General features: G+C 39.5%; 1 protein-coding gene across 4 annotated transcripts in view; it reads left to right on the top strand.

Annotated features, from left to right (window-relative positions):
* The window catches only part of SORCS2 (sortilin related VPS10 domain containing receptor 2), an 843820-nt gene that overhangs the window by 811463 nt on the left and 8272 nt on the right, over window positions 1-24085 (top strand). For all 4 annotated transcript variants that reach the window (XM_073342594.1, XM_073342595.1, XM_073342596.1 and 1 more), the window contains exons 19-25: window positions 953-1139; window positions 5546-5679; window positions 8231-8354; window positions 10282-10394; window positions 12246-12371; window positions 16904-17003; window positions 21025-21127. In XM_073342594.1, the coding sequence (XP_073198695.1) occupies window positions 953-1139; window positions 5546-5679; window positions 8231-8354; window positions 10282-10394; window positions 12246-12371; window positions 16904-17003; window positions 21025-21127 (887 nt within the window). The remainder of the gene's footprint in view (window positions 1-952; window positions 1140-5545; window positions 5680-8230; window positions 8355-10281; window positions 10395-12245; window positions 12372-16903; window positions 17004-21024; window positions 21128-24085) is intronic.

Consider the following 24085-nt stretch of genomic DNA (forward strand, 5'->3'; position numbering starts at 1 on the left):
AATGCATGTCCTAGGCAATGTACTGCTAATGGAGCGTCTCCTTTAGCTCCAGTCATGTGGCTCTGTCCAGATGGGAGAATCTGAGTTCTGTACTCACTGTTATGAATATCCATGGTGTGTAGCTTAGTGACAATGTAAAGTCATAAGTGGTTATGTTTTTTGTTTTAATGAAGTTGCACATTGAAGACAATCTTCATCATCCCAATACTTTAGGCCTGACTTTAGAAAGACAGTGTCATTTTCATGAGCACTTGGCAGAGCTATAATGAATAATAAATTATAGCAGATGGCTAAGGTGGTATAAATGCTATGCTAGCCATAGTAATACTGTGCTAACGCATATGCTATGTCAACTGGGTTTTTGCTAGCACAGTAGACGGGGCTTAAGAGTCCTAGATAAAGTCAAAGAATACTTATAGATTGGGATGGCTCTGCAAATCATGTTGGTCATATCCAGAGGCGTGGTCAGTGTAGCATAATGCAGTTACAACCTGTTGACTAATCTGGAATATTTTATCCTCATTAAACTGGATCTGTGTTACAGATAAGGGAATATTTATATAGACACACACAGAATCATAGAATATCAGGGTTGGAAGGGACCTCAGGAGGTCATCTAGTCTAACCTCCTGCTCAAAGCAGGACCAATCCCCAATTTTTGCCCCAGATCCCTAAATGGCCCTCTCAAGGATTGAACTCACAACCCTGGGTTTAGCAGGCCAATGCTCAAACCACCGAGCTATCCCTCCCGCCCCACATCACCACTTGTCCTAAACTGTTTGGAGTAGGGATTGTCTTTCTGTTCTGTGTTTGTACAACACTTACAACAATGGGGCCTTGATCCATGGCTGGGACTCCTAGGCACTACCATACACAAATAAGTAATAATAATGTGTCCTGTTTCTTTGAATCTTGGCTATTCAAAACATCTCTGATCTATTTCTTCTGCTAGGGAGATATTCTAAACACCAAGTACCAGGTGGACCTTGGAGATGGCTTTAAGGCAATATACGTGAACCTCACAATGACAGGGGAACCTATTCGGCACCGTTATGAGAACCCTGGGATTTACCGTGTCTCAGTCAGGGCTGAGAATGTTGCCGGGCATGAGGAGGCAGTGGTGTTTGTTCAAGTTAATTGTAAGTTGTGCTGTTTTGTTTTTCTCTGGTTTCACGTTTGCAACTTTACCACAAGTTGATAACACCTATGGGGCAGTGATTTCCAGAAGAAATTATATTGAAGATATTATCACCAAAATACATTTCTTTGAATGTGCTCATGCAGTAATGCACCTGCTGCACATGGTTAATGCAGATAATTGTAAATGGGGGAAGGTATTACCAATCAAAGGGAGACCTTACTTTAAAGGGAAGCATGATCTAGTGATTAGATAACAGGAGCATATAAGGCAGGAGTAGGGGTATCTGTGTTCTAATCCCAGTTGTGACACTAATTCCCTCTACGGTTTCAGGTACCATTTTCAATCTTGGGTGGTTAAATTTAGCCACGTAAATACATATACAGATACTTAAGTAAGTGACCTGATTTTCAGAGGTGTAGAGATGATGTCGTCTCTTCCCTGATTTTCAGAAGTCTCAGATTAGTGGGAGCAGTAGGTGCTCCCCATTTCTGAAAATCAGATCATTAGTTAAGATGCCTGAATCTAGATTTAGTTGCCTAATTTTAGCTACCCAAATTTAAAAATGTTGGCTCCAGTATATATTGACTTAACTGTATATTGCAGTGAGAATGTGCAGTACCACATGAAATAGACCATTTATTTTTCTTTTAATTAAAACCAAAATAAAAACCATCAACTAGAATTCAAAGAAAAGAAACAGCAGTGCACAAGGAATAGCATGCTCCATCAGAGGTTTAATGTACCTCAGTCAATTCATAATTGAAATAAAACAGGCAGCTCACTGCTGGAACTGCATTTTCCTCTCCTTTCAGAACTCCTAACAGCTGTTGCTTCTCCTGTTCTTAGATAGGTCAAATAGAACCCCAGAAACAAATAAAAAAAAGGCAAGTTACTTCTCTTGTGTTCTCCAAGTACTAGCTTAAGGCTTTGGGGAGTGGGATGGGTGGCCTCCATCATGAATCCTGGAACCAAGTAGAAAGCAGTAAACGTTTGAGCCTCTGCAGAGATTGGAATGTTTAGTGCAAGTCTACAGGAAATGGACAGTGGCTCCAGCTACCCATATTTCCCTTCTGTTAGCCAGAGTCTTTGAGATGCAGCATTGTCTAGCAAATGATGGGAGTAAAGAGATCTGGGTTCTATTCCTTCCTCTGCCCCGACTGACTGTGTGACCAGTTAGGGCCCTATCTTGTGTCCATTCAGATTAATTGCAAAATTCCCATTAAAAGCACAGGGAGCAGGATTAGGCCCATAATCTCTGTGCCTCAGTTTCATTATCTGTTTTTTTTTAAATTTGTGGTAGTAACATTTCCTTACAGCATAGTGTTCTCAGCTTTAATTTAGTAATTGTCAGGTGCTTAGATGCCAAGCTGGTAGATTTGATAAACAGAAGCAGGGAAGGAGAGTGGGTGAGTATGGATCTGTAGAAGCAATATATGCTGCGAACTTTCTCCCTTGAGAATTGTCGCACTCTTGGGAGGCTGACAAGCAGTAAGATGCCCTGAAGGAGGGCTGAAGGATTGCCTTCCCAAAAAGTCCCTGTGATTTGGCCCCTATATCGTGAGATGAGTGAAGGATGTAAATGGAGTTTCATGTGGTGGATTTACAAATGGCAGCGGGGGAGGTATATTTCTCAAGCATAAAATTAATGCTATATCTAATCTGGTATTGGAACACTCATTTGATTAGGATTGAGTACAAAGGTCGATCCACTAGGATAATTTCTAAACTGATTTTGAGTCCCATCCCCCCTCGTATCTCCCTCGGTATTCCCATTGGACTTTTACCCAACGTCACAGACAACCTTGGAGTCTTATGAAAGTATTTTGTCTCGTTCAGGGTGAGTAGATACTTTACATCTGATTTATGCAGGCCTGATAAATTGTGAGGTTTGAGGAGGATGACCAGGACTAATTAAAATGGAATCTGGAAATTCTGGAGGAATTTAGGTTGTGGGCTCAGAAACACCTTATCCCGTGGAATATCATGAAAGTGGAATAAGCCATAAACCCCAGTATCTCAAAATTCTTTTTACCTGATGTAACAGTCAGTAGGAATGTAGTTTTGAGGGACAGAGGGAAAAGACAGAGTTCATTAAACTTGTCAGTACTAAACTCAAGCCCCATGAATAGGAAAAGTCCCAAACGGCAGGACAGATATGCACCAGATCTTTAAAGAAACTTTTCATAGTAGGATGAACCAATATTATGGTTCTTTGATCCAGAGGATAAGATGCTGCAGCAGCCTAGTAAACTTTACCAGAAGCTAGAGCAAGCCTCAGTTCTTTTAAAAAGCAAGTTGGACCAGAATAAAGGGAATTGCTGAACGACGTGGATCTGTGTTTTGTTGCTTGTCTACAGTGGATGTGAAAGGGATTTGTTTTTGTGAGTGAGTTAGTATTGGGCACCAGGTATATTTTTAAAACTAAACCTACAAAAATTATAGTCTGGACAAACAAAAGTCTTGCAAACCAACTAATCAGTAATTGTTTCTCATTCTGTCTGTTCAGAGGTGTGATCCCAAAACACGCAACATCTTCTTCCAATTCATTCCAGGATGCTGTGACTCAGACAATCAAAAGAACTCACAATTACTAATAATTAGCTAATTCCACCTTCTCTAAGAGTGAAACCATAGCTCAGAGGGGCACTTTTCTCTGGGAAAGCTGAAATAACATGTAGTTACAACCAAAAATCAAGACAGTGATCCTGTTTGCTAATCTGACTAATCCAGACATTTTATAGATGCCCTCCCCCCAAAAAAAATTATTTCAAAATTAAGTAGTTTCTGTCTTCCTTTTGTAGAGGATCCGGACAGCTTTAATCCACATAGTCAAAAAGGGTTTGTTCCAAGTTTAAGAGATTTTACTACCATTCCTGAATTTTCCTCAAGATATTCAGCGGCTAGGGGAGTGCTTTAATTCAGCTTCTTAAAACAACTATTGAAGAAATTCCATTCACTTAAGATCACAGTATGTTGAACACACTAACTTGGTTTTAGAGTTATTTGAGAGAGAGTTTAATAAAAACAGAAACTCTTGTGTTCAAACAAAATTGCACACAATCTGGCCTCTGCGAAGTGGAGAGAGGTAGGTGTATGCTATATGGGCCACCTGCTCTCAGGGAGGAGAGATCTCTCAGAGTATGTCTATGCTGCAGCTGGGAGTGTGCCTCCCAGCCTGGGTATACAGACGCACCAGCTTTGCTTGAGCTAGTGCTCTAAAAATGAGTGTGGATGGTTTGGCATGCGCTAGCCTCCTGAGTATGGATCCAGGGAGTCAGGCAGACTTATACTTGCGAGCCAGCCCGTGACACTGTCTGCACATGCTCTACTCCCAGGTGGTAGGCATCCTCCCAGCTACAGTGTAGGCATACCCACAGTGAGTGTGAATTGGACGTGAATGGGCAGTGATGTAATTAGTGCAAGGAGGGTAAGGAAAGGCTCAGAGTGATGTCTGGATTGAGGCTAATTGCTCTGAATGACAAAGAGATGTTTAGAGTACAGAGAGAAATTATAAAATGGATTTGTTATATATAATGACTTACATGACGTTTGTAAAGCACTTTGGGTTTCTGAAATGGAAGGTGCAATATAAGTAAAAAAATAAGTGTTAAAAGCCTCCAAGCTTTGAGTGCTTTTCTGAAACAAATATAACTCATGCCTCCTATAAAGATTTTCTTTCAATAATATTATTTTAGTAAATATTTTTATGGACCCAAATACAATGAGACTAGTAAAAACCCGATACAGAGATTTTAAAGTGATGCAGTTTTTGTACTCTGCCTGCAAATACTTATAGCTGCAGGTATAGCCTCACAAGGTAAAACTTCAGAAAGGAACAAACTTACTCTAAGAGCACGTGTTTAATGTACAGAAGTTATACATTTAAATTTGAGAACCAATTAGCTTCTAATAGACAGATTTTTAAAGTATGTATTAATTGGATATTATGCTGAATATTAGCCTGACCGCTGATACTTCATAATGAAAATGAACAGTCAGCATCATTCTTCTCAGATTTTGCCTTAAAAATATCAGAGCCCTGGTAGAATTTCCATCAATTTTATCTTTGATTACTTTCCTTTTCCATCTTTTTTTTTCAATTGGGCTAAATTTACTTATGATCTTCTATGTCAGACTTGCACAAGAAAGACTCATGCAGGTGCACCAATAAATCACATTGTTCTGGATTTTTATTTGTGACCTCCTTTGTTTAATTAAAATGTCCATGACACACCTTCAGCTCTTTTCATTGATGTATGCAGAAAACAGGAGGGAGAAAAGTAAATTCAGGACCTTGTTCTGTGCAGGTGAGACTGCTGCAGAATTGCTGAACAAGAGAAAAAGCAGAGGCATTCAATAAATTGATGGATTCTTGATTAATGGCCTTTTTGGAACTCTATTCAGCTCCACTGCAGGCTTTACATCTAGAAGTGGTTCCAGTCATTGGGAGAAACCAGGAGATGAATTTGACAGCCATCGTATTGCCCAAGAACCCTAACTTGACAGTCTTCTACTGGTGGATAGGAAACAATCTTCAGGTACACACAAGATTTCACTGGAGATTTTTTTCCAGCCTCTCTTCAGTAAGGATTATGTCTAAGTCCTATTCCTTTCGGGAAAATACTGTCCTAGTATACATGACATTTTGCAGAATACCTAGGGGGGAGGGATAGCTCAGTGGTTTGAGCATTGGCCTGCTAAACCCAGGGTTGTGAGTTCAATCCTTGAGGGACCCATTTAGGGATCTGGGGCAAAATTGGGGATTAGTCCTGCTTTGAGCAGGAGGTTGGACTAGATGACCTCCTGAGGTCCCTTCCAACCCTGATATTCTATGATTCTGTTTCAAACAGTCTGTTATACCATCTATTAAATGTTATTTAAACCCCATTAAATGATCATGAATTTTCTTTATTGTTCCTTTCCCATTATTGCTATTTTTGTGATTCATTTTTTTTATTTTCATAAACAAACAAAAATACAAAAATATAAATGACTTGCAGTTTGCATATGTTATCAGGTACCACACATTTCACAGGATATCCCCTAGCATCTTTAATTTAAGCACCTTTATTGTTTGTCAAAGCTGAAAAATCAGACAATAACACAGGCATAAGATGTTAGGGTCGTGGTAATAATCATCAATCATCATCATCAATCATAAAAAGACACATACAAATAAGCAGAAAAGAGGAGGAGGAGACCTCAGGTATAACAGAAGTCTGGCATTATTTGAGCCATCTCAGAATCCCTTATCCAAATGTATCAAGAAACAGAGTCCAGTTTTTTTTAATTCATATCATTGCTCTCCACATCAATAGGCTGTTCTTTCTTTCGCTGCTTACTCAGTCAGGTTCAAATACCAGTGCTCTATTTTGGGCATAAACCTACTCCTCCATTTTTGTAAAATCACATACTTGATAATCATTGCAGCCTTCAAGAACCAAAGTCTTGGTGGTGGAGTTAAACCCAGCGTAGTAGGTACATAACCTAAGGTATAATTCTCAGCTGAGGATTGATTGCTGAAATCAAGCACCATTTTCAGTGTTATGTCTGCCTGACTGTTGGACAGTCCCATAGCATATGCTTCAGCGTTCGTTTTTCTTTATTACAGTGCCAACAAACTTCAGAGGATAAGGGCCTCATTTAGCACAACCTCTGTGGTGTCCATTATTGTTACTTATGTATAAATGGAAATTTCTCATTTAGAATCAGGCTACTTCTCCAGATCATGTCCTTTAGTGGAGTCACAATTATATTGCAGGTTTCAGAGTGGTAGCTGTGTTAGTCTGTATCAGCAAAAAAAACAAGGAGTACTTGTGGCACCTTAGAGACTAACAAATTTCTAAGTGGGTTTTAGCCCACGAAAGCTTATGCCCAGATAAATTTGTTAGTCTCTAAGGTGCCAGAGTACTCCTCATTTTTTAATTATATTGCAATTCACCACCTTTAAGGAAACTGTGATGTAATGCATTTGGGATTGTGGCATCAGTGAATTATGAGAGCTTCTATTTATGTGCTCATTAGCAGAGATGGGAATTGAAATACTGCACAGAAATATATATTGCTGACTAAGGCCGTTTCTGTGATGTTATATTCTTTACAGTTTGTTATAGAGGGATGAAGTTAAGTCTAAAAAGGAAGAAGACAAAAAAGGTGCTCATACACCATAATTATGGTCGTAGGTGGGTAGATAGGTTAGATACATGGATCATAAAACATTACAAATCTAAATCTACTGGGACAGGATTATTCTTTTCTGTTCATTTGGGCTAATTATCTTTCAAAATTATTATTTTTAAATGTATGAGCGCAATATAGTGCTCATAAGAGAGAGACTAAGATTACTGCCTGAGGGAGGAATAGTTCAGACAAGCACCATGTACCAGTCCATTATTTTAGTCTTGGGTTGGTCTTGAGCCTGGAATGCAAATCAGGTGATACTGTGTGGTGGATCTGTGATGTGCACAAATATGGACTAAGCACCTAATTCTGCACGGTACAGAGCACCTCAGGTCCCTTTTGACATCTTTAGGAATTGCAGAAGTGCAATAGCGCACCTGTATGGATCGGGCACTAAAGTCAGGCCACAAAATTAATTTAATTGTAACTGATGAAAGAGTCTGAACTCAGGTGTGTAGAGGGGAAAGGCCTATGCACTGAAGGCCTGACCCAGAGCCCAGTGATGTCAATGGGAGTCTTTACAGTCATTTCACTGGGCTTTGGATCAAACCCTAATAGTCTGTCAGTTATATTAGAAGGAGGATTTGCTCAGTCTTTAAAAATGTGTGTCCCTAAACTTTGTAACTCTAAAGTCAAACACTAGATTTTGAACACTGTTTAAGTATATTTTATATGCATTTTCTGAATGAAGGACTATTTTAGTTTTCAAGTATCCAACATAGGGCAAGCATACCTGGTGGTAGAAAATTGGAATTCGCTGACGTGGTTAACCACTGATTAAAATCACAGAAAAAAATCAATCTGTTATTTGATCGTTCCAATATATTTCCATCACTAGTCCTTCACACACTAAAACTTCTTTCATAATTCTTCGTAACATTCTTTTTTTTAATTTTCCTTCTTTTTTAGCCACTTCTCACTTTGGACAGTTTTTTGGTGACAAGATTTGCTGAGACAGGTGAGGTGAGAGTTACAGTGCAGGCCTCCTGTGGGAACTCCATGCTGCAGGATTCCAAGATTGTCCGAGTTTTTGGTGAGATAATTTTACTCCCTCGTTGTATTTTTTTTTTTCGGTCCATTGCATGTACTTTACAATTGCCCTTAGAGACCAGATCCTACTGTGAAATTTTATCCAATGCCATGTTAAACTTCTAAACTTAATACACTAAACTGATCTGTAGTGAAACTCCATTGAAATGGACAGAGAAAGGCTAAGGAAGAATTTGACCTGAATCCCTTATAGAAAATGCTACCATGTTATTCCAAAGCACTACAGATAACAGTTGTGTTAAAGCAGCACTTTGGGCCATATCTGTAGAATGCTATAGAACTTATATGTTTTTATAATATTTTTAGTCATTCTGTTGATCTTACTACAGAACGAATAATGTGAGGGAAAAGAGGTTCAGTGGGGCACATACTTTTATAATAAAAAACATGAAAGAATTTGCTTGTTGTGATAACATCTTTTTGCTTAATGATTTGGGCATTTCTCTAGGAGTTTGGATTAGAAAGAGCTGCTGAAAAATGTCAAATGACCTTTTAGCTAATGTGCTGCATTGTATCACAGTGTATTTTACTGTGCCTTGTAATGTGCTGACGAGGCCTGATGTACCATGAAAATGTAAGAAGGAAGAGGAAATATTTCAACTTGTATATCTGCTGTCAAATCTGGGTATCAGGGATATCTAACAAGTCTTACTTTGCTAAGGCTTGCAAATATGGAGAGCTAAAGCCTTCATATATCCTGGGGACACATACTTAGCTATTGTCCTAATATTCCAAGCAGACTCTGCCCTTTTTGCTTGTAATATGCTTTTTAATATAACATAATGGCAAACACCAGGATTCAAGCTAAATAGAGTGTTTGTAAACCTCTTGCCCTGGAACAAATGGATTTTATGAATACCTGTGATACCATTTATAAACCCGTCAGCTTTTTAGAAAGCTTTAAAAATATAACCCCATTAGCATGGCTTGTAAGCCTATCATGCTTCTTACTTTTCACTACTGCAGCTGCTGTTAGTATTGGCAAATCCTGAGTCAAAGACCAACAGGGCATTGGGGTTGAGGAAAATAAAGAAATCCTTAGAAAAAATAAATATAAAAATATGGTTCTGTCTAAACTGCCCAAGAGATCATGTTTGGATCATTCATGCATTCCACAGGATCTCTTTCTCTGCTTTGCATTAGGTTCTTCAGGTATGCTTCCAAGGAGCCTGTAAGGAGAAAGGAAAAAATAAAGTCCTGTTTACTAAGGAACTGTCCATTTCTAGTATTTCAGTTATTTTTGGATTACATTCATAGAAATGTTGGGAGTGTAGCTTATTTATTCTTTTAAACAATGCAGTAGTTAGCCATTGCCATACCATTTCTATTCATGTTTTCACAGCTAGACTATAGAAAACATAAAGAAGTATTTATTTTGCATGAAAAAAGGAGCATGCAATGGGCAAGAACCAGATGTTTATGTTTAAGTAAGAATCAAGTCCATAGAATCATGCCCATTAAAAATAAAAGAAACCACAGCTTTATGTGTGGTGTGATATCTTAATGAAAAATGACCAGAAAGATAATTATCCATGGAGTATATGAAATTTGACTTAACATTTTCCATGTTGCCTTTGATTGGTGGCTAGAAATATTTAGACATAAGATGCTGGGAAAGTGGGGAAAATACAAAAATCTGGTATTGGTCCATGGTATCGAATAATGTGAGGGAAATAATGTTAGATTGTAAACTCCTTGGAGCCTGAACTGTGTTTTCTTCTTTTTTAGTACAGCACCTAGCACAATGGGGTCCTGGCCTGCAAATGGGTCTTGTAAAAGCTTCTAAAAATACAAATAATAATAATTAATAACGCTAACAGACCTTTTTTCCAGAGTTACTATTTTCTACAAAACTGTTTTTCCCCAATTCTCTTTGAATTATTCAAAAATGTTTCTTTTCCTGTTTCCAGATCATTTTCAAGTCCTTTCTCTAAAGTTTACTAAACATCTGGACATGTACAACCCCAACATACCAGAGTGGAGGGAAGACATAGGCCTGGTAGTAACACGACTTCTTGCAAAGGTGCTCTCTCAGTTTGCTCGTAAACTGCTCCTTCTCCAGTCATAAAGTTGAAGGTTAAGTTAATGCCTCCCCATTTAGAAAAAACTAGGCAGAGCAGAACAATAAAACTATCCCCATGAGTGACATTTAGAAGCAGTTTGAGACCAGTGTCACTTGTGTATACAGGCCATAGATTACATTATTGCAATACTGTCAGTTTCTTTCCAACACAGGCTAATAGGGAATTAACAATAAATACTCCTCTCAGGGATTTTGGGGCCAGGTGGAAATATTAGCCAATACTGTTGACCTTGGGGGAAAAAATGTAACATGAATGTGATGTAGTTAGGGGTTACACAAAGGGTACTATAATATACAACACTTAGTCTTTGATTGATTGTTTGTTTTTTTTAAATAATTTACAGCTTTGCATGTGTAACTCTGAAAATTACAGAAAATATGTAAGGAATTAATTTGCTGCAGCCACTTTATGTAGATTGCAGGTATGAATAAGACATAGATTCAGATTCAGGGCTTCATTTATGCTAGAGCTTGCTAGGGCTCAGTCCCAGCACCTCTAGGCTTAGCAGTTCATAGCCCCGGTACCTCTGGGCTTGCCACATCAGTTATGAACATAAAAAAACTGCTTGAGTCTCCGCACCTACTTGAGCCCTGGCACCTCTTTCATTACAAATTAAGCACTGCTCAGATTTGAACGCTGAATTGTCCTGTAGGTTACTTAAGTCAAGCTTCACATACCAGCATTGTGACATGGATAAAGAGTAATGCTGTTAAGGTAGGGAGCACTTGAGTGATAATATTCAGATGCACACACTGCCAGAGATAAGCACATATTGAATTCTGTCGTGGAGCATATCAGTAAGTTATGACCCCAGAAGTAAATATTTATAGAAATAATTATCACCAAGGAAACACAGAGCCATATTGTCAAAGGGCCCCCAGTGAAATTAGTGGCCTTACAATGAATTTGCACCAGTATAAACCAGATCAGGATTCTGACCTTCTGTTTTACACCTATTTCACCCCAGTTTATAACCCCAACACCTACTAAATGCCAAATTAATGGAACTCACTCTATCACACATCAACTTCTACCCATTTCATAATGTACATCTGCCTGATTAGTGTCTTCCCTTCTTCCTCCCCCCCCGCCCACCCAAAATCAAATTGGCTCTACATCATAACTTTTAAAAAATCATATACAAAAAGTTAGATACAGTTATATGGATTTCAGAGACTGTTCATTTGACCTAAGGACTATGAGATTTGACCAGTTCTTTTCATTAAATTCTCACAACAGCCGTCCTAGATATATATCACACAACAGAAGAATTTGTGACGAATGGTAACATTTTCAAAAGTGATGGTGGCATTTAGAAGCCAAAGTCCTACTGAATTTCAATACGACTTGGGCACCTAAGTGTCTAAGTCACTTTTGAAAATGGAACTTGTACTTCTAAGACACTTAGGCACTTTTTAAACATTTTATCTTGGAAGATTACATGCTCACTGCACAGTTGTGGTAAACCTGCAAACCACTTTGGCTTCAGTTCACTCTTTCCCATGATACCATTAGAGCTCTTTGATATGATATGTGTGATAACACTTCTAATTTTCAAAGAGCTTTTCAAATCTCTGCTAATTAATGTAAGGTTATGTGCAGCTTTCTGGCTTCCAGTGACTTCCATAGAATTCTCTCTACATATTAAAAATCTTAACACCAAAGACCAGATCCAGAAGACCATATGTGAAAGTAGCTACATATTTTATTTATTTTTTGTATAATACTGACAGTATAAAGTTAGTATAGCATACAGGCCTGTAAATCTTTGCATGTCTTTGTCTCTGCAGGAAACTAATATCCCTGAAGAAACACTGGTGACTGTGGTGAAACCTGGTCTGCCCACAACTGCTGATTTGCTTGTGCTGCTTCCAGCAAACCAGCCAAAGCGGAAGAGAAGTGTAACTACTGATAAGGTAGCCAGACCAATCTGTGTCTGATTAGGGCCAAATCTTCATCCCATTGAAATCAGTGGCAATACTCCTACTGGCATCATTGTTGGGCCTTACACACCTCAATGTCATCCTATTCTTGGCATGACCTATGTAAGAGCTAGCAGCAATTGCGGTCCTTGTCTTTAGTAGAGTGCAGTGCCTGCTCTTTCCCTGTGCACTCTGGGATGGAATCTACCCCAAAGGCAACAGGAAGAGAGCAGGCCATGGTCTTGCCTCCTACTCTAGTCCAGCCCATAATGTGGGATGGCATGCAGTGGGGAATATGCTGCAGTCCCTGCATTCCTCTCCAAGCTCCTCCAGAGTGTCTCCATACCAGTCTCCATTTGCACAAGCCAGCTCCAACTGGTATCAAAATATTTCTCAGGGATGGCTAATATTTGTCTGTTGTTACATCTGCAACTAAAGTGATAACATATTGGTTTATAATGATCCAGTAGATTAAAATTCTCTAATCAGGAGTACAAACCTGTGGAAACCACATATTTAGAACATTAACATTTTTGATTAGAGGAGAGGCATCCTCCTCACTGACTTAAAAAATACATTAGACCTCAGATCCTACTGACTCAAGACTTTAGGATTTGGCCTATTACATGAAGAGCAGGTGGTTTCTGTCCTAATGGTCAGGAAGCTTATTCAGGTACTGAGGCAACAGGAGCAAAGAGTTTAAGTGCAAAAGGACAAAGCTCAAATATGAGACTTTCCCCTATCTCCCATTTCCAAGTGAAATATGCTCAGTGGGAAGGGGTCCTAGTTCAGTAGAAAATCAAAATTTGTCCACTGGCCCTACCTCTGATTTATAATGTATGACATTATGCCTTTTTTCCATAAAATGAATGTCTCAGCTCTGCACCAGTTTTGCGTTTCAAGCATTATCAGTTAAAAGGAGTTATCATTTCAGAAACCATTAGTTTTTAAGAGACTAGTTCAGGAGGGGAATATGTTACAAATAATAAGGTTCAGCGAATAGGCCACAATATCCATCTAGCCAGAGTGTGTCTACTGGTAGGCAGGCCCAAGCTCCCAGGGCAACATGGTACAAAAACCTCATTCATGGAATTGCTTAAAGAGGCAAATCTCAAAGTATTTTGATGTGACTTCTGAGTATTGGAGCAGGAGACTTTAAACTTAACTTTTAACTTTCAGAATTGGGTAAATTAGGATTGAGAATGGTCCTAATGCAAGAAAAAACATCCTTAGGCTCCCCCTCCCATCTCAATGTGACGTTCTGGAAGACTGAAGTGACAGTTAATTTCCAGGAAGCACTGTATTTTAATAGATAGCTTACAAAGCCCTATGTGAATTGTGGCTTGCAGCCAGGTGGGTGTCATCACCTTGAAACTCTTAACTTCTTTGCTCCTTTTAAGGAACGAGATGCTGATTTATGATGAAATTGTATCTTTTTCTGTTCCAAGTTTATGTGGAATGGACCTCTTCAATAGTTAAAAGCAACAGATTAAGGCAGACCCTTTTGTCCTGCTGTTTGTTTTCTTTTTAAAAAAGAATACCTAAATTATTCAGATTAGCTCCTTTAAAATCTCAGCCATTGCTAGTGGTCTGCTTCCAGGGAGCTCGAAGAATACCATCAGTTGCCTTCAATGCTGCCTCAGTGTTTTCATGGTCAGATCTGAACCACCTTTCCGGATATTCCAAGAGGAAAGACATGAAGGGCTACACTGAGCTGCTAATGATTTGGAGAAATTCCTAATATCAGGACTGGATAAAAATGAAAGCAATTTAGTATTGCACAGTTTGTATCATAAAGGTCCCCATCTGAGAGCTAACTTGTGGCTATTGGAGCACAAAAGGGATGCCAAAGTCAGGATTGAAAAGATAAATCTGAGAGTAGCTATATATTTTTCATCATACTTATATGTTGCTGACAGAGTCCAGTCAGCATTCAGCTGGGGGAGGGGCACACAAAAGGGCTTACAGATACCAGGAGCAGAAAAAGCACCTCCATGGACACTGGAAGGAGTGTGTTCCCTGGTAACCTTTTCTCCACAGTGGGAAGAGGTGCAGCATGCAGCTTCCCCACCACAGCCCTAGAGCTGCTTACTGGTGTATAAGGCAGTGTCGCCCCGGGCACACCCCTACTGACACACCCTGTGTTGAACTTGGAGTGGAGCTATAGGTGCTAGCAGCCACATCTTCACCACCTTAATGTAGGCAAGGCAGACCACTGAAGCTACTGGTGTGCGTGCATTTCTGTGCGGAGTGTTCTTTTTAAAGAGGAGATCACAAATTTTTATAACATCTACGATTGTACCAAAATCTGTGTTACTCAGTAAATATCCTTCCAGAAAACGTCCATGGCAAACTTACCACCCTAAGGCCTAATCCAGTGTCCAATGAAGTCAATGGAAAGACTCCATTGACTTCATTGGGTGTTGGGCTGGACTCTTACTTATCACTTGTGACAAACCGCCCATGTTTATGGATCATTCATTCTTGATGTATAACTGAGAGGAGAACCTCCAAGATCTTCAGTATTTCCCCCTTTTCATGTTTCAACAACGGGACATTTATTCTGCTGATAGCTCCAGTTCTGAAAGTTGGTGCCCTGGCATTCTTGTGAGGCTTTGTCATGTACTGAGAATGCACTCTGAGTCTGCCTATTAACCTGGGCAGCCCTTATGGACTCTACTTTATAGCTGTACTCTGAAATGTAAGTGAAATTAATGTCGCTATAAAAGTTTCAGATCTCCATGTCATTTCAAAAGAGAACTAGATAAATTAATGGAGGTTAAGTCCATTAATGGCTATTAGCCAGGATGGGTAAGGAATGGTGTCCCTAGCCTCTGTTTGTCAGAGGATGGAGATGGCCGGCAGGAGAGAGATCATTTGGTCATTACCTATTAGGTTCACTCCCTCTGGGGCACCTGGCACTGGCCACTGTCTGCAGACAGGATACTGGGCTGGATGGACCTTTGGTCTGACCCAGTATGGCCATTCTTATGTTCTTATGTGTTACTCACTTGCTTGTGTCTCAAAGGAATTTCACTAGGAAGAACTACTTTTAGATCTGGAATGCTTATGTGATTTGAGAATTGCTGGTTGTTTCCAGTTAAGTATGGTTCAAGTACAGAACTCTGTTGGAGAGAGACTGAGTAAATATATTTCAGCAATGGTTGCATTATTTTACAAGTTGCTGTTGATACAACTGTCAGAACTATTCCTCATGTCAGACATGGAACAGAATAGTGGAAACAATATATGGCCAAGTCACTAAGTTGGGGATAAAAAGTTAAGAATTCTCTGGAAGAATTCTATTGAAAATTAACTGAGGCCCAAATTATGTTACCTTTACACTGAGTGCACAAAGAGTCCTATTTAAGTCAATGAAACCATTTATGGACTGAGTGTGGGTATGGGGATCAGAATTTGGCCCTTTGTGAAATTCATGCAAATACTATAAGAGAAACAGCAAGGGCTTTTCTACCTAATAGGCTGTGAGGGCTTGTCAAAACCGAGCACAGTAATATAAAAAGAGCCTCTCTTAAAGGTTTCATAGATATAAAGGCAAACTTAGGGAGGGCGTGGAATCTCCATCATTGGGGATTTTTAAGAGCAGGTTGGACAAACACCTACCAGGGATGGTCTAAATAATATTTAGTCCTACCTTGAGTGCAGGGGACTCCATGGACTAGATGACCTCTCAAGGTCTCTTGCAGTTCTATGATTCTCTTAAACTTTTAATTTGGCATCCTGTGGGGAGCGGTATCTTGTACTAAGGAACAGTCTATAAAACTAGCCTTGATCCTCTGGAAAATTGCCTATGTTGAAGATGCAAGCAAGAGAAAGAGAGGGACCAGACGATGTGTCTGACAGTGGTGGGATGTGGTGGCACTTTTAACGGTGCTGTTCCACAAAAATGTGGGAGATCATATTTTAATATGCTTTGTCCCCATTAGAAAAATAGGAGAAACTGTTTCTATGTGGATGGAAATAACTGTTTTGACAGAATCTTCTTAAAAACATGTTACAAACAGCCAGCCAGCCCTAGAGATAAGCAAGTGAAGTAAAGCATGACATGCACTGAATTATCAAGCAACAGTTACTTTTCATGTGTAAGAAATCTAAAGTTCCAGAGAGGCCTGTCTTTTGGTATCATTAGAAGAATATGTATATTGGAGACAGGTATCAATGTAGATTATTCATTGTGCAAGTTACAGTTCGGGTGGGCCCAATAGCTCCCGTAAATGAAATGTTATCTGTCACATAATGTGGAAAAAAGTAAAGAGCTCCATAAGGGGAAGACAGATTTGGATATAAACATTTGTAACTTTCCAACATTGATGTGTTGCACAGATTCGAATGATTTTTAAAACCAGAATTGCCTAAAAATTTACAACTAATTGAAACGGTCAACAAATGTCTTCGGGTTTCTCACCATATTGAATGAACTTAGAGGTTTCTCAATTTAGTGCATTGAATTTCTCAAAGTTGAACTATGTGGAAGATGCGTGACATTATCTCTCTTATGTTTTCAGAGAATAGCTGCTATAAAGCAGGCCTTGAATGCACATAACATCAGCTTTTTCCTGAGAGAAGGATATTGGGTCTTAGTGACGTTAGCCAGCTCTGATTCAGGTAAAAACCCAATCTATAGATTGCTATTAGAGTTCTGAGAGAAGTGTTACATTAACTGGTTTCTTCTGCTGTTTGTTAATTTAAAATGTACCATCAAAGCAACTTATTTTACAGTTTTTCATTATTTGTTTGTGATACCCTGTTAGAAGCTTGAAAACACTCTGAGTGCAGGAAGTGGGAGCCTGCAAGGATTTTAAAAATTAATACTTGCCACTCCAGGCTTGTATTAAACTCCCAAGATTACAGCTTCTCTCTGACCTTGGCTTGGTAAACGCTGCCAACACCCAAATGCAAAAAAACCCCTTGGACCCAGGAAGGAGCACTTGGGAATTCCTCCCCGTGGTGTACCCTCAAGCCCTTTCACCCAACCTTCCGGGGAAGAGGTGAGAGAGAAAACAAAGGAAATTAGCTGTTGCCACCAGCTAATCAAACTGCATATGCACAAACCTCTTAGGACACCAAAAATCCAGTCCTGTTCTTAAAAAAGGTAAATTTTATTAAAAACAGAAAGAAAATACATCTGGAACTTAGGCTTTTGCTAGATTTTACAAAGAGCAATTCCAAAAATCAAGCACCCAAAATAGCTTTCTTCGGGGTTCAGTTTAAGGGTTAGAAGCAAACAAAAGCATCTCGGGTTAGCACAGGGGAGTCCATAAGCGAATAAGAAATAAAAGAAATAACCCTAATCGTGTCTTTTTAGACATTCTCTAATTTTACTTACATATCTGAGGCTCCAGATAAGTAAGTTCGAGGTATGAAGTGATAATCTGTAATCATGCCTGGCTTAAAGCTGGTTACAGCATTACTGCTCCGTGTCCCTACAGCTGAGAGAACAACAGACAAAGGGAAAGGTTTCAGAGTAACAACAGCCGTGTTAGTCTGAAACAAAGGGAAAGTTTCTTTCTGAATTTTAAAAAGTTCTGCTTTCCTATTGGCTCTTTTGGTCAGGTGCCCACTCCTTTTCTTTTACCTGTGGGCTTGTTAACCCTTTACAGATAAAGCAAGCAGAGGACAGACCAAGAAGGATTTTACAACTCACTGGCTGGCTGGGTGTCCTTCAAAGTGAGCTACTCCTCCCCCGCCCCTCATGTATCACACTCACTTTTGTCCTTTTCACTAAAAAGTAGACAGATTATCAAACACTGGCCAGCTTAATACAGGCACAAATTGAAAGCACAGTTTTGGATGCTCAGATATCAGAGTCCCCAATTTGCCAGCCTGTAAATTTGGACCCACAGATCCAACCTACAAAAGTAGAGACAAGGACTGAAAAGTTTTCTGCATTTGTGTGTGGGTATTTTATGAAGGGAGCATACAATGAAAAGGCTGTGTTTTAGCAGCAAGGACAGCTTCAACTTAAGCCCTCCCTGACAATGTCAAAGCCTCTTTGTTTGTGCATGTGCATCATCATTCATGACACCTGTTCTGTTTGTTGCTGTACGACACTGACCCAGCAAAAGAGCAAAGCACATCGGGCTCTATTCAGATGTGTCATAAATAGTGATATAAATTATATATTGCCAAGTTAGTTCCCAGGGCAAAATAAGGCACATCCTCTCTATATCTTAGGTTCCACTATAAGACTCATCACTGTAGTTTCTAATCTGAAAGTTACCGTAGAAATCACTTGTGTTAAGAGCCAGTATTCCCTGGTGGGAAGAACAGAGACTAGAACTGAGGATTCCTGAATTTCATTCTAGACTCTGGCACTGTGTAACTGTGCAAGTCAATTGACCTTGCTCTATCTCAGTTTCCCCATCTAGAAAATGAATATAATAATGTTTATGTATGTCAAGGTTCCTCCCCCACTCTGAACTCTAGGGTACAGATGTGGGGACCTGCATGAAAGACCTCCTAAGCTTATCTTTACCAGCTTAGGTCAAAACTTCCCCAAGGTACAAAATATTCCACCCGTTGTCCTTGGACTGGCCGCTACCACCACCAAACTAATACTGGTTACTGGGGAAGAGCTGTTTGGACGCGTCCTTCCCCCCAAAATACTTCCCAAAACCTTGCACCCCACTTCCTGGACAAGGTTTGGTAAAAGCCTCACCAATTTGCCTAGGTGACTACAGACCCAGACCCTTGGATCTTAAGAACAATGAACAATCCTCCCAACACTTGCACCCCCCCTTTCCTGGGAAATGTTGGATAAAAAGCCTCACCAATTTGCATAGGTGACCACAGACCCAAACCCTTGGATCTGAGAACAATGAAAAAGCATTCAGTTTTTTACAAGAAGACTTTTAATAAAAAATAGAAGTAAATAGAAATAAAGAAATCCCCCCTGTAAAATCAGGATGGTAGATATCTTACAGGGTAATTAGATTCAAAAACATAGAGAACCCCTCTAGGCAAAACCTTAAGTTACAAAAAAGATACACAGACAGAAATAGTTATTCTATTCAGCACAATTCTTTTCTCAGCCATTTAAAGAAATCATAATCTAACACATACCTAGCTAGATTACTTACTAAAAGTTCTAAGACTCCATTCCTGGTCTATCCCCGGTAAAGACAGACACACAGACAGACACACAGACCCTTTGTTTCTCTCCCTCCTCCCAGCTTTTGAAAGTATCTTGTCTCCTCATTGGTCATTTTGGTCAGGTGCCAGTGTGGTTACCTTTAGCTTCTTAACCCTTTACAGGTGAGAGGAGCTTTCCCCTGGCCAGGAGGGATTTCAAAGGGGTTTACCCTTCCCTTTATATTTATGACAATGTATCATATATAATAGAGAAATGTGAGGGCTGATTGACTATTGCCTACAGTACCTTTGGAGATCCTTGGAAAAATGGCACTATCCATGCAAATAATTACATTATTTATTTAGTTAGTTATTTATTTCATTTAAATTTGTCCTCTCTCCAGCATCTGTAAGTTGGTCTACAAATTAGTTTATGGTGCTACCTATTTTACTCCTGGGGGAATGGTGCGCCCTGCGCGGGGCGCAGAATTCACACCTTCCACAGATTTCTTGGCTCCCCCGCAGAACAATGGGGGAGCAAAGAAATCTCTGGGGTTCACACGCCCCTTCTGCAGCAGCGCTGGCGCGTCTGCTGAGATCAGCTGGCATCAGAGATCAGATCACTGTGGTGGGGTCGGGGGAGGGAGGCTAGTCCTGGGTCCATGGAGAGACAATAAGGGGGTGAGGCGGGGCACCTGAGTGAGAGAGACTCACTCTTTCCCTCTCGTCCCTGTTGCTGCGTCCTGGGCTTGGAGGCATAGGGCTGTGTGAAGCAGGCTCTGTCCCTGAGGCAGAGTAGAAATGTAACAACTAAACAGGCAGGCTTCTCATGTTATCATTGTTAGTTAATTGTTCCCATTCTTAGTCAATTAAGGCTCCTTTACCTTGCCAGAGTGGTGTAAAGGAGCCTTATTGTAAATGACAGTAAGGGAATCCTCAGCTAGGAAGGTCTGTGTGCTTTCTTGCTTTTTTTCCTGTGCCAGAGAGGAACAATGGGGTTAGATTACAGCTCAGGATCTATTTTACTTATCCATTTAAAACAAAATGCAGGACAATGATTAGCAAAACCCTATGACTTTCTTGTGTGAAAGTCTGAGTAATTTAAAGCTACCTTCCATTTTACAGAACACCAAAAACCAAAATAAAAGTAATTCAATTTAAATGAAAATCCAGGATTATAACTAGATGACAGGGTCTTGGTTAGCAAGTATTTGTAACTTAACTTTCATGCATTTAGGAAATGCTGAACAATTATGATGATTTTTTTGGTATCGTAGTTTAAATAAATTACCAAAATAAGTGAAACTGGTGTGATTATATTGAATTATTCTGACAAATAAAAAATGCAGAATTTTGGATTTGTTTGGTGCAGAATTTTGGAATTTTTGGCACAGAATTCCCCCAGGAGTACTATTCGAAGAAGTGACAAGGAGATGGTAAAAATAAAAATCTAGTGGTTTTTATTTAAGAGATTCAATAATAAGGCAAACCCAAGATGATGATTGGTCTGAAAGCAGATTTACTAAGCTCTTCAAATATATGTCTTGCATTTCAGACTCTCAGAGAAGTGGAGGAGGCAGTGGATACTGGGCTATAGTGGTTCTCTTTGTTATCTGTCTAGTTGTAGTTGGAGCCTTCATTCTCTACAAGTTTAAAAGGCAAGTAAACCTTATATACTTTAAGAACTAGATTTGTTCACATGTATCATTTCTTGAAAAGTAGCCTTTTTTGAAGCAATGCACTGATGGGTCTCTAGCTTTTAAAGCCCATGTTTTTTCTGAGCGTTTCAGACATCAAGGTTATAACTGATGTTGACGTAGGTAAATAGCAACAATGTGGGAGCGCGTTCAGCTTGCATCAATACAATCACCAAAAAATAGTCATTCTAAAATATATTCCTAATTATCTACTCTGAGGAGTAATGAGTAACCTAGGCAACCAGGACAATTAATTGATCCACAAGTCTAATTTCTTACCAAGAAAACAAAACAAAATGATGTGGAATTTCTCTGTTGAACATGTTAGAGTTTGATTACTGAAACAGTGCCACACAGGTTAAGAGTATCCAGCTGTGATAGAAATGATAAGTAAGAATTGAGTCCGCACGATAACGTATTAGGGAGGAGATGAAGAAGCTATGGAAGTGGCCTTAATATAAAAAATATGTTCTTGAGGAACAACTGATACCACATAAGCTGTGTAAGCAAATACTTATTCCTTTAAGAACTCTAAGACACTTTTAATCTGCATTTGATTATGGAGATGAATTCATTATTGTTCAGGTGGCAGGTTACTGGCTTTTTTATGCTGGTTTATGTATTTGTTTTATTATTTGGCCATGGTCCTGATATTTTTTGTTAGGTACTCAAAAGTCTTCAGGTTTGAGCAGTGTGGGAATGAACATTTATTATCATTTCACAAAATCTGCAGTCTTTAGTCAGTGAAAACACCTATTGATTAGGCCCATTATTATTTCAAGATGGATTTTTATTTAAAATAAACATTCTTTTAAAGGATAGACTAGGTACCATGCTGTGCTAGCGATAACAGCAAGAGTACAGCATTTAACTGAGAGTTCAAGTTAGCAACCATCTTTGTTATCTCATTAGACAGAGGTGCTTTGTTTCATGGAGGAAGACTCTCTTGGCTTTCCAACCGTGGAATCTTAAATTTCTTGATATTTGTAGTGACTTATTGTTTTATAGGATGAAACACAAAATTTGATATCAGACTCTGTCTACAGCTGAATAAAAATAATAAAAATCCATTTAGCTATTCTGGGTTCCCAGAGCAACAAAAAATCATCAAAAAAAAATGGATGATGTGATGCAATAATGTTATTTCATTTGCAGTACATTGTGGGTTGTCTGTTTGTATTACAAGATCATAAAACTCGGTGGCGGTGACTGTTATGAGACATTGTGATGTACATCTCTTGATTAGCCCTTAATTTGGAGGCAATTAGACAACAGACACATTTAATAAGCGGCAAAAGAAATATACAATATTTAAGAAAGAAAAAAAATATTTTTTATTCATCTTGATTCCTTTCTAAAATGGCCTCTTGGCTTATTATTTTCTGAATGGGACAGTTATTGCAGAGGAAGACTGTAGGAATGCTAGGAATTGAAACACGGCTTTAACTCCCCTAATACACTGGAATTTCTCAGTTGAACAGATCAAACTTCAGAGCCGGATCTCACAGCATCATGCAGCCCCCAGCAAAATTTGATTCTCCTGAAATGGAAAGCAGGGGGCTTAGAGACAGATATTACTAGAAATGGGTTAATCACCTGAAGCAGAGGCTCACCTATGAGTCCGGCTTAAATTCATGAGTGCACATGCTTCACAAGATCACATTCCTCCCCGAATGAAAAATGTAGAGTAAAGATTCCCTAGAACTGAGATTCATAAAAACAGAGCATCTGCAGCAATCTCTCCTAAGGTATGTCTACAGTGCAATAAAAGACCCACAGCCTGGCCATGGCTGGCCCTGATTGGCTGACTTGCGCTTGTGGGGCTAAAACTTGCAGCGTAGACATTCAGGTTTGGGCTGGAGCCCAGGCTCTGAGACCCCATGAGGGGAGGGGGTCTCAGAGCCTGAGCTGCATCCTGAGCCTGAATGTCTACACTTCAATTTTTAGCCCTGCAGCCTAAGCCCCATGGCCCTGAGTCAGTTGATCTGGTCTCTGAGACTGGGTGCTGCAGGTGTTTTATTGCATTGTAGACCGCTAGAAAGCAAACATTATCCAAAGACAGAAATCCACAGAGCACTTAGTTTTATAGGACCCGGATCCACAGGAGTAGTTGGTCCACCTAGACAGAGATCGACAAGCAGAAAGGGGTAATTTCCCTGCCAGAAAATGCTGCTGAAGCAAGAAACAGTTCAGAGAACAAAACTGAGTATCTCAGAGGCAAAAAGATCTCCTCCTCCTCTTGGCTTCAGACTGCATGCATTAGACAATTATCATGGTGCCTCAAGCTAATGATATGCTGCCAGATTCACTAGTATGCTCCATCAGCTTAACCATCCAGATAAACTGGGATCATGGCGCATCCTGTCACTGGAACAGCATAAAGCAGCTGGAAGGTTCCAGTGACTCTGGCCCATTATCTAGCATGGATCCGGAATCTGCATATTGTTTTTCAAAGCAATGTCATCTTTATCAGTGGTAATTCAATCAAAGAAAAATCCTCCTTTTCTTTTTCCGATGTATTTTTATGTTTGTGATGTTTTTCCTAGTAGGATTTCTTCATTCCTTCAGCAGCACTCTGAGCGGGGTTCCATGGTGTGGGGTACTCTGCAGTAATATAGACAAGACAAACAGCACAGTGTCCACCACGCAAAGGCAAGGGAAGGAAAATGATATTTCACCCACATCAAAGCTGTCATGTATTTAATACATCACTAGCAAAAGAGCTGAAATCGTCCTTCTTTTATTTTTGCAACAGCAGGAACATAGATTTCATCATACCAGATTAGACTATTGTTTCCTCTATTTAGGTATTTTGCCTACTTTAGTGGGAGTACATTTGATTCTTCAGAAGAAGAGAAAGATTTCTGTCTTTTCACAGGTTTCAGAGTAACAGCCGTGTTAGTCTGTATTCGCAAAAAG

Source organism: Lepidochelys kempii, chromosome 4 (assembly GCF_965140265.1).
Source record: "Lepidochelys kempii isolate rLepKem1 chromosome 4, rLepKem1.hap2, whole genome shotgun sequence".
NCBI lineage: Eukaryota > Metazoa > Chordata > Testudines > Cheloniidae > Lepidochelys > Lepidochelys kempii.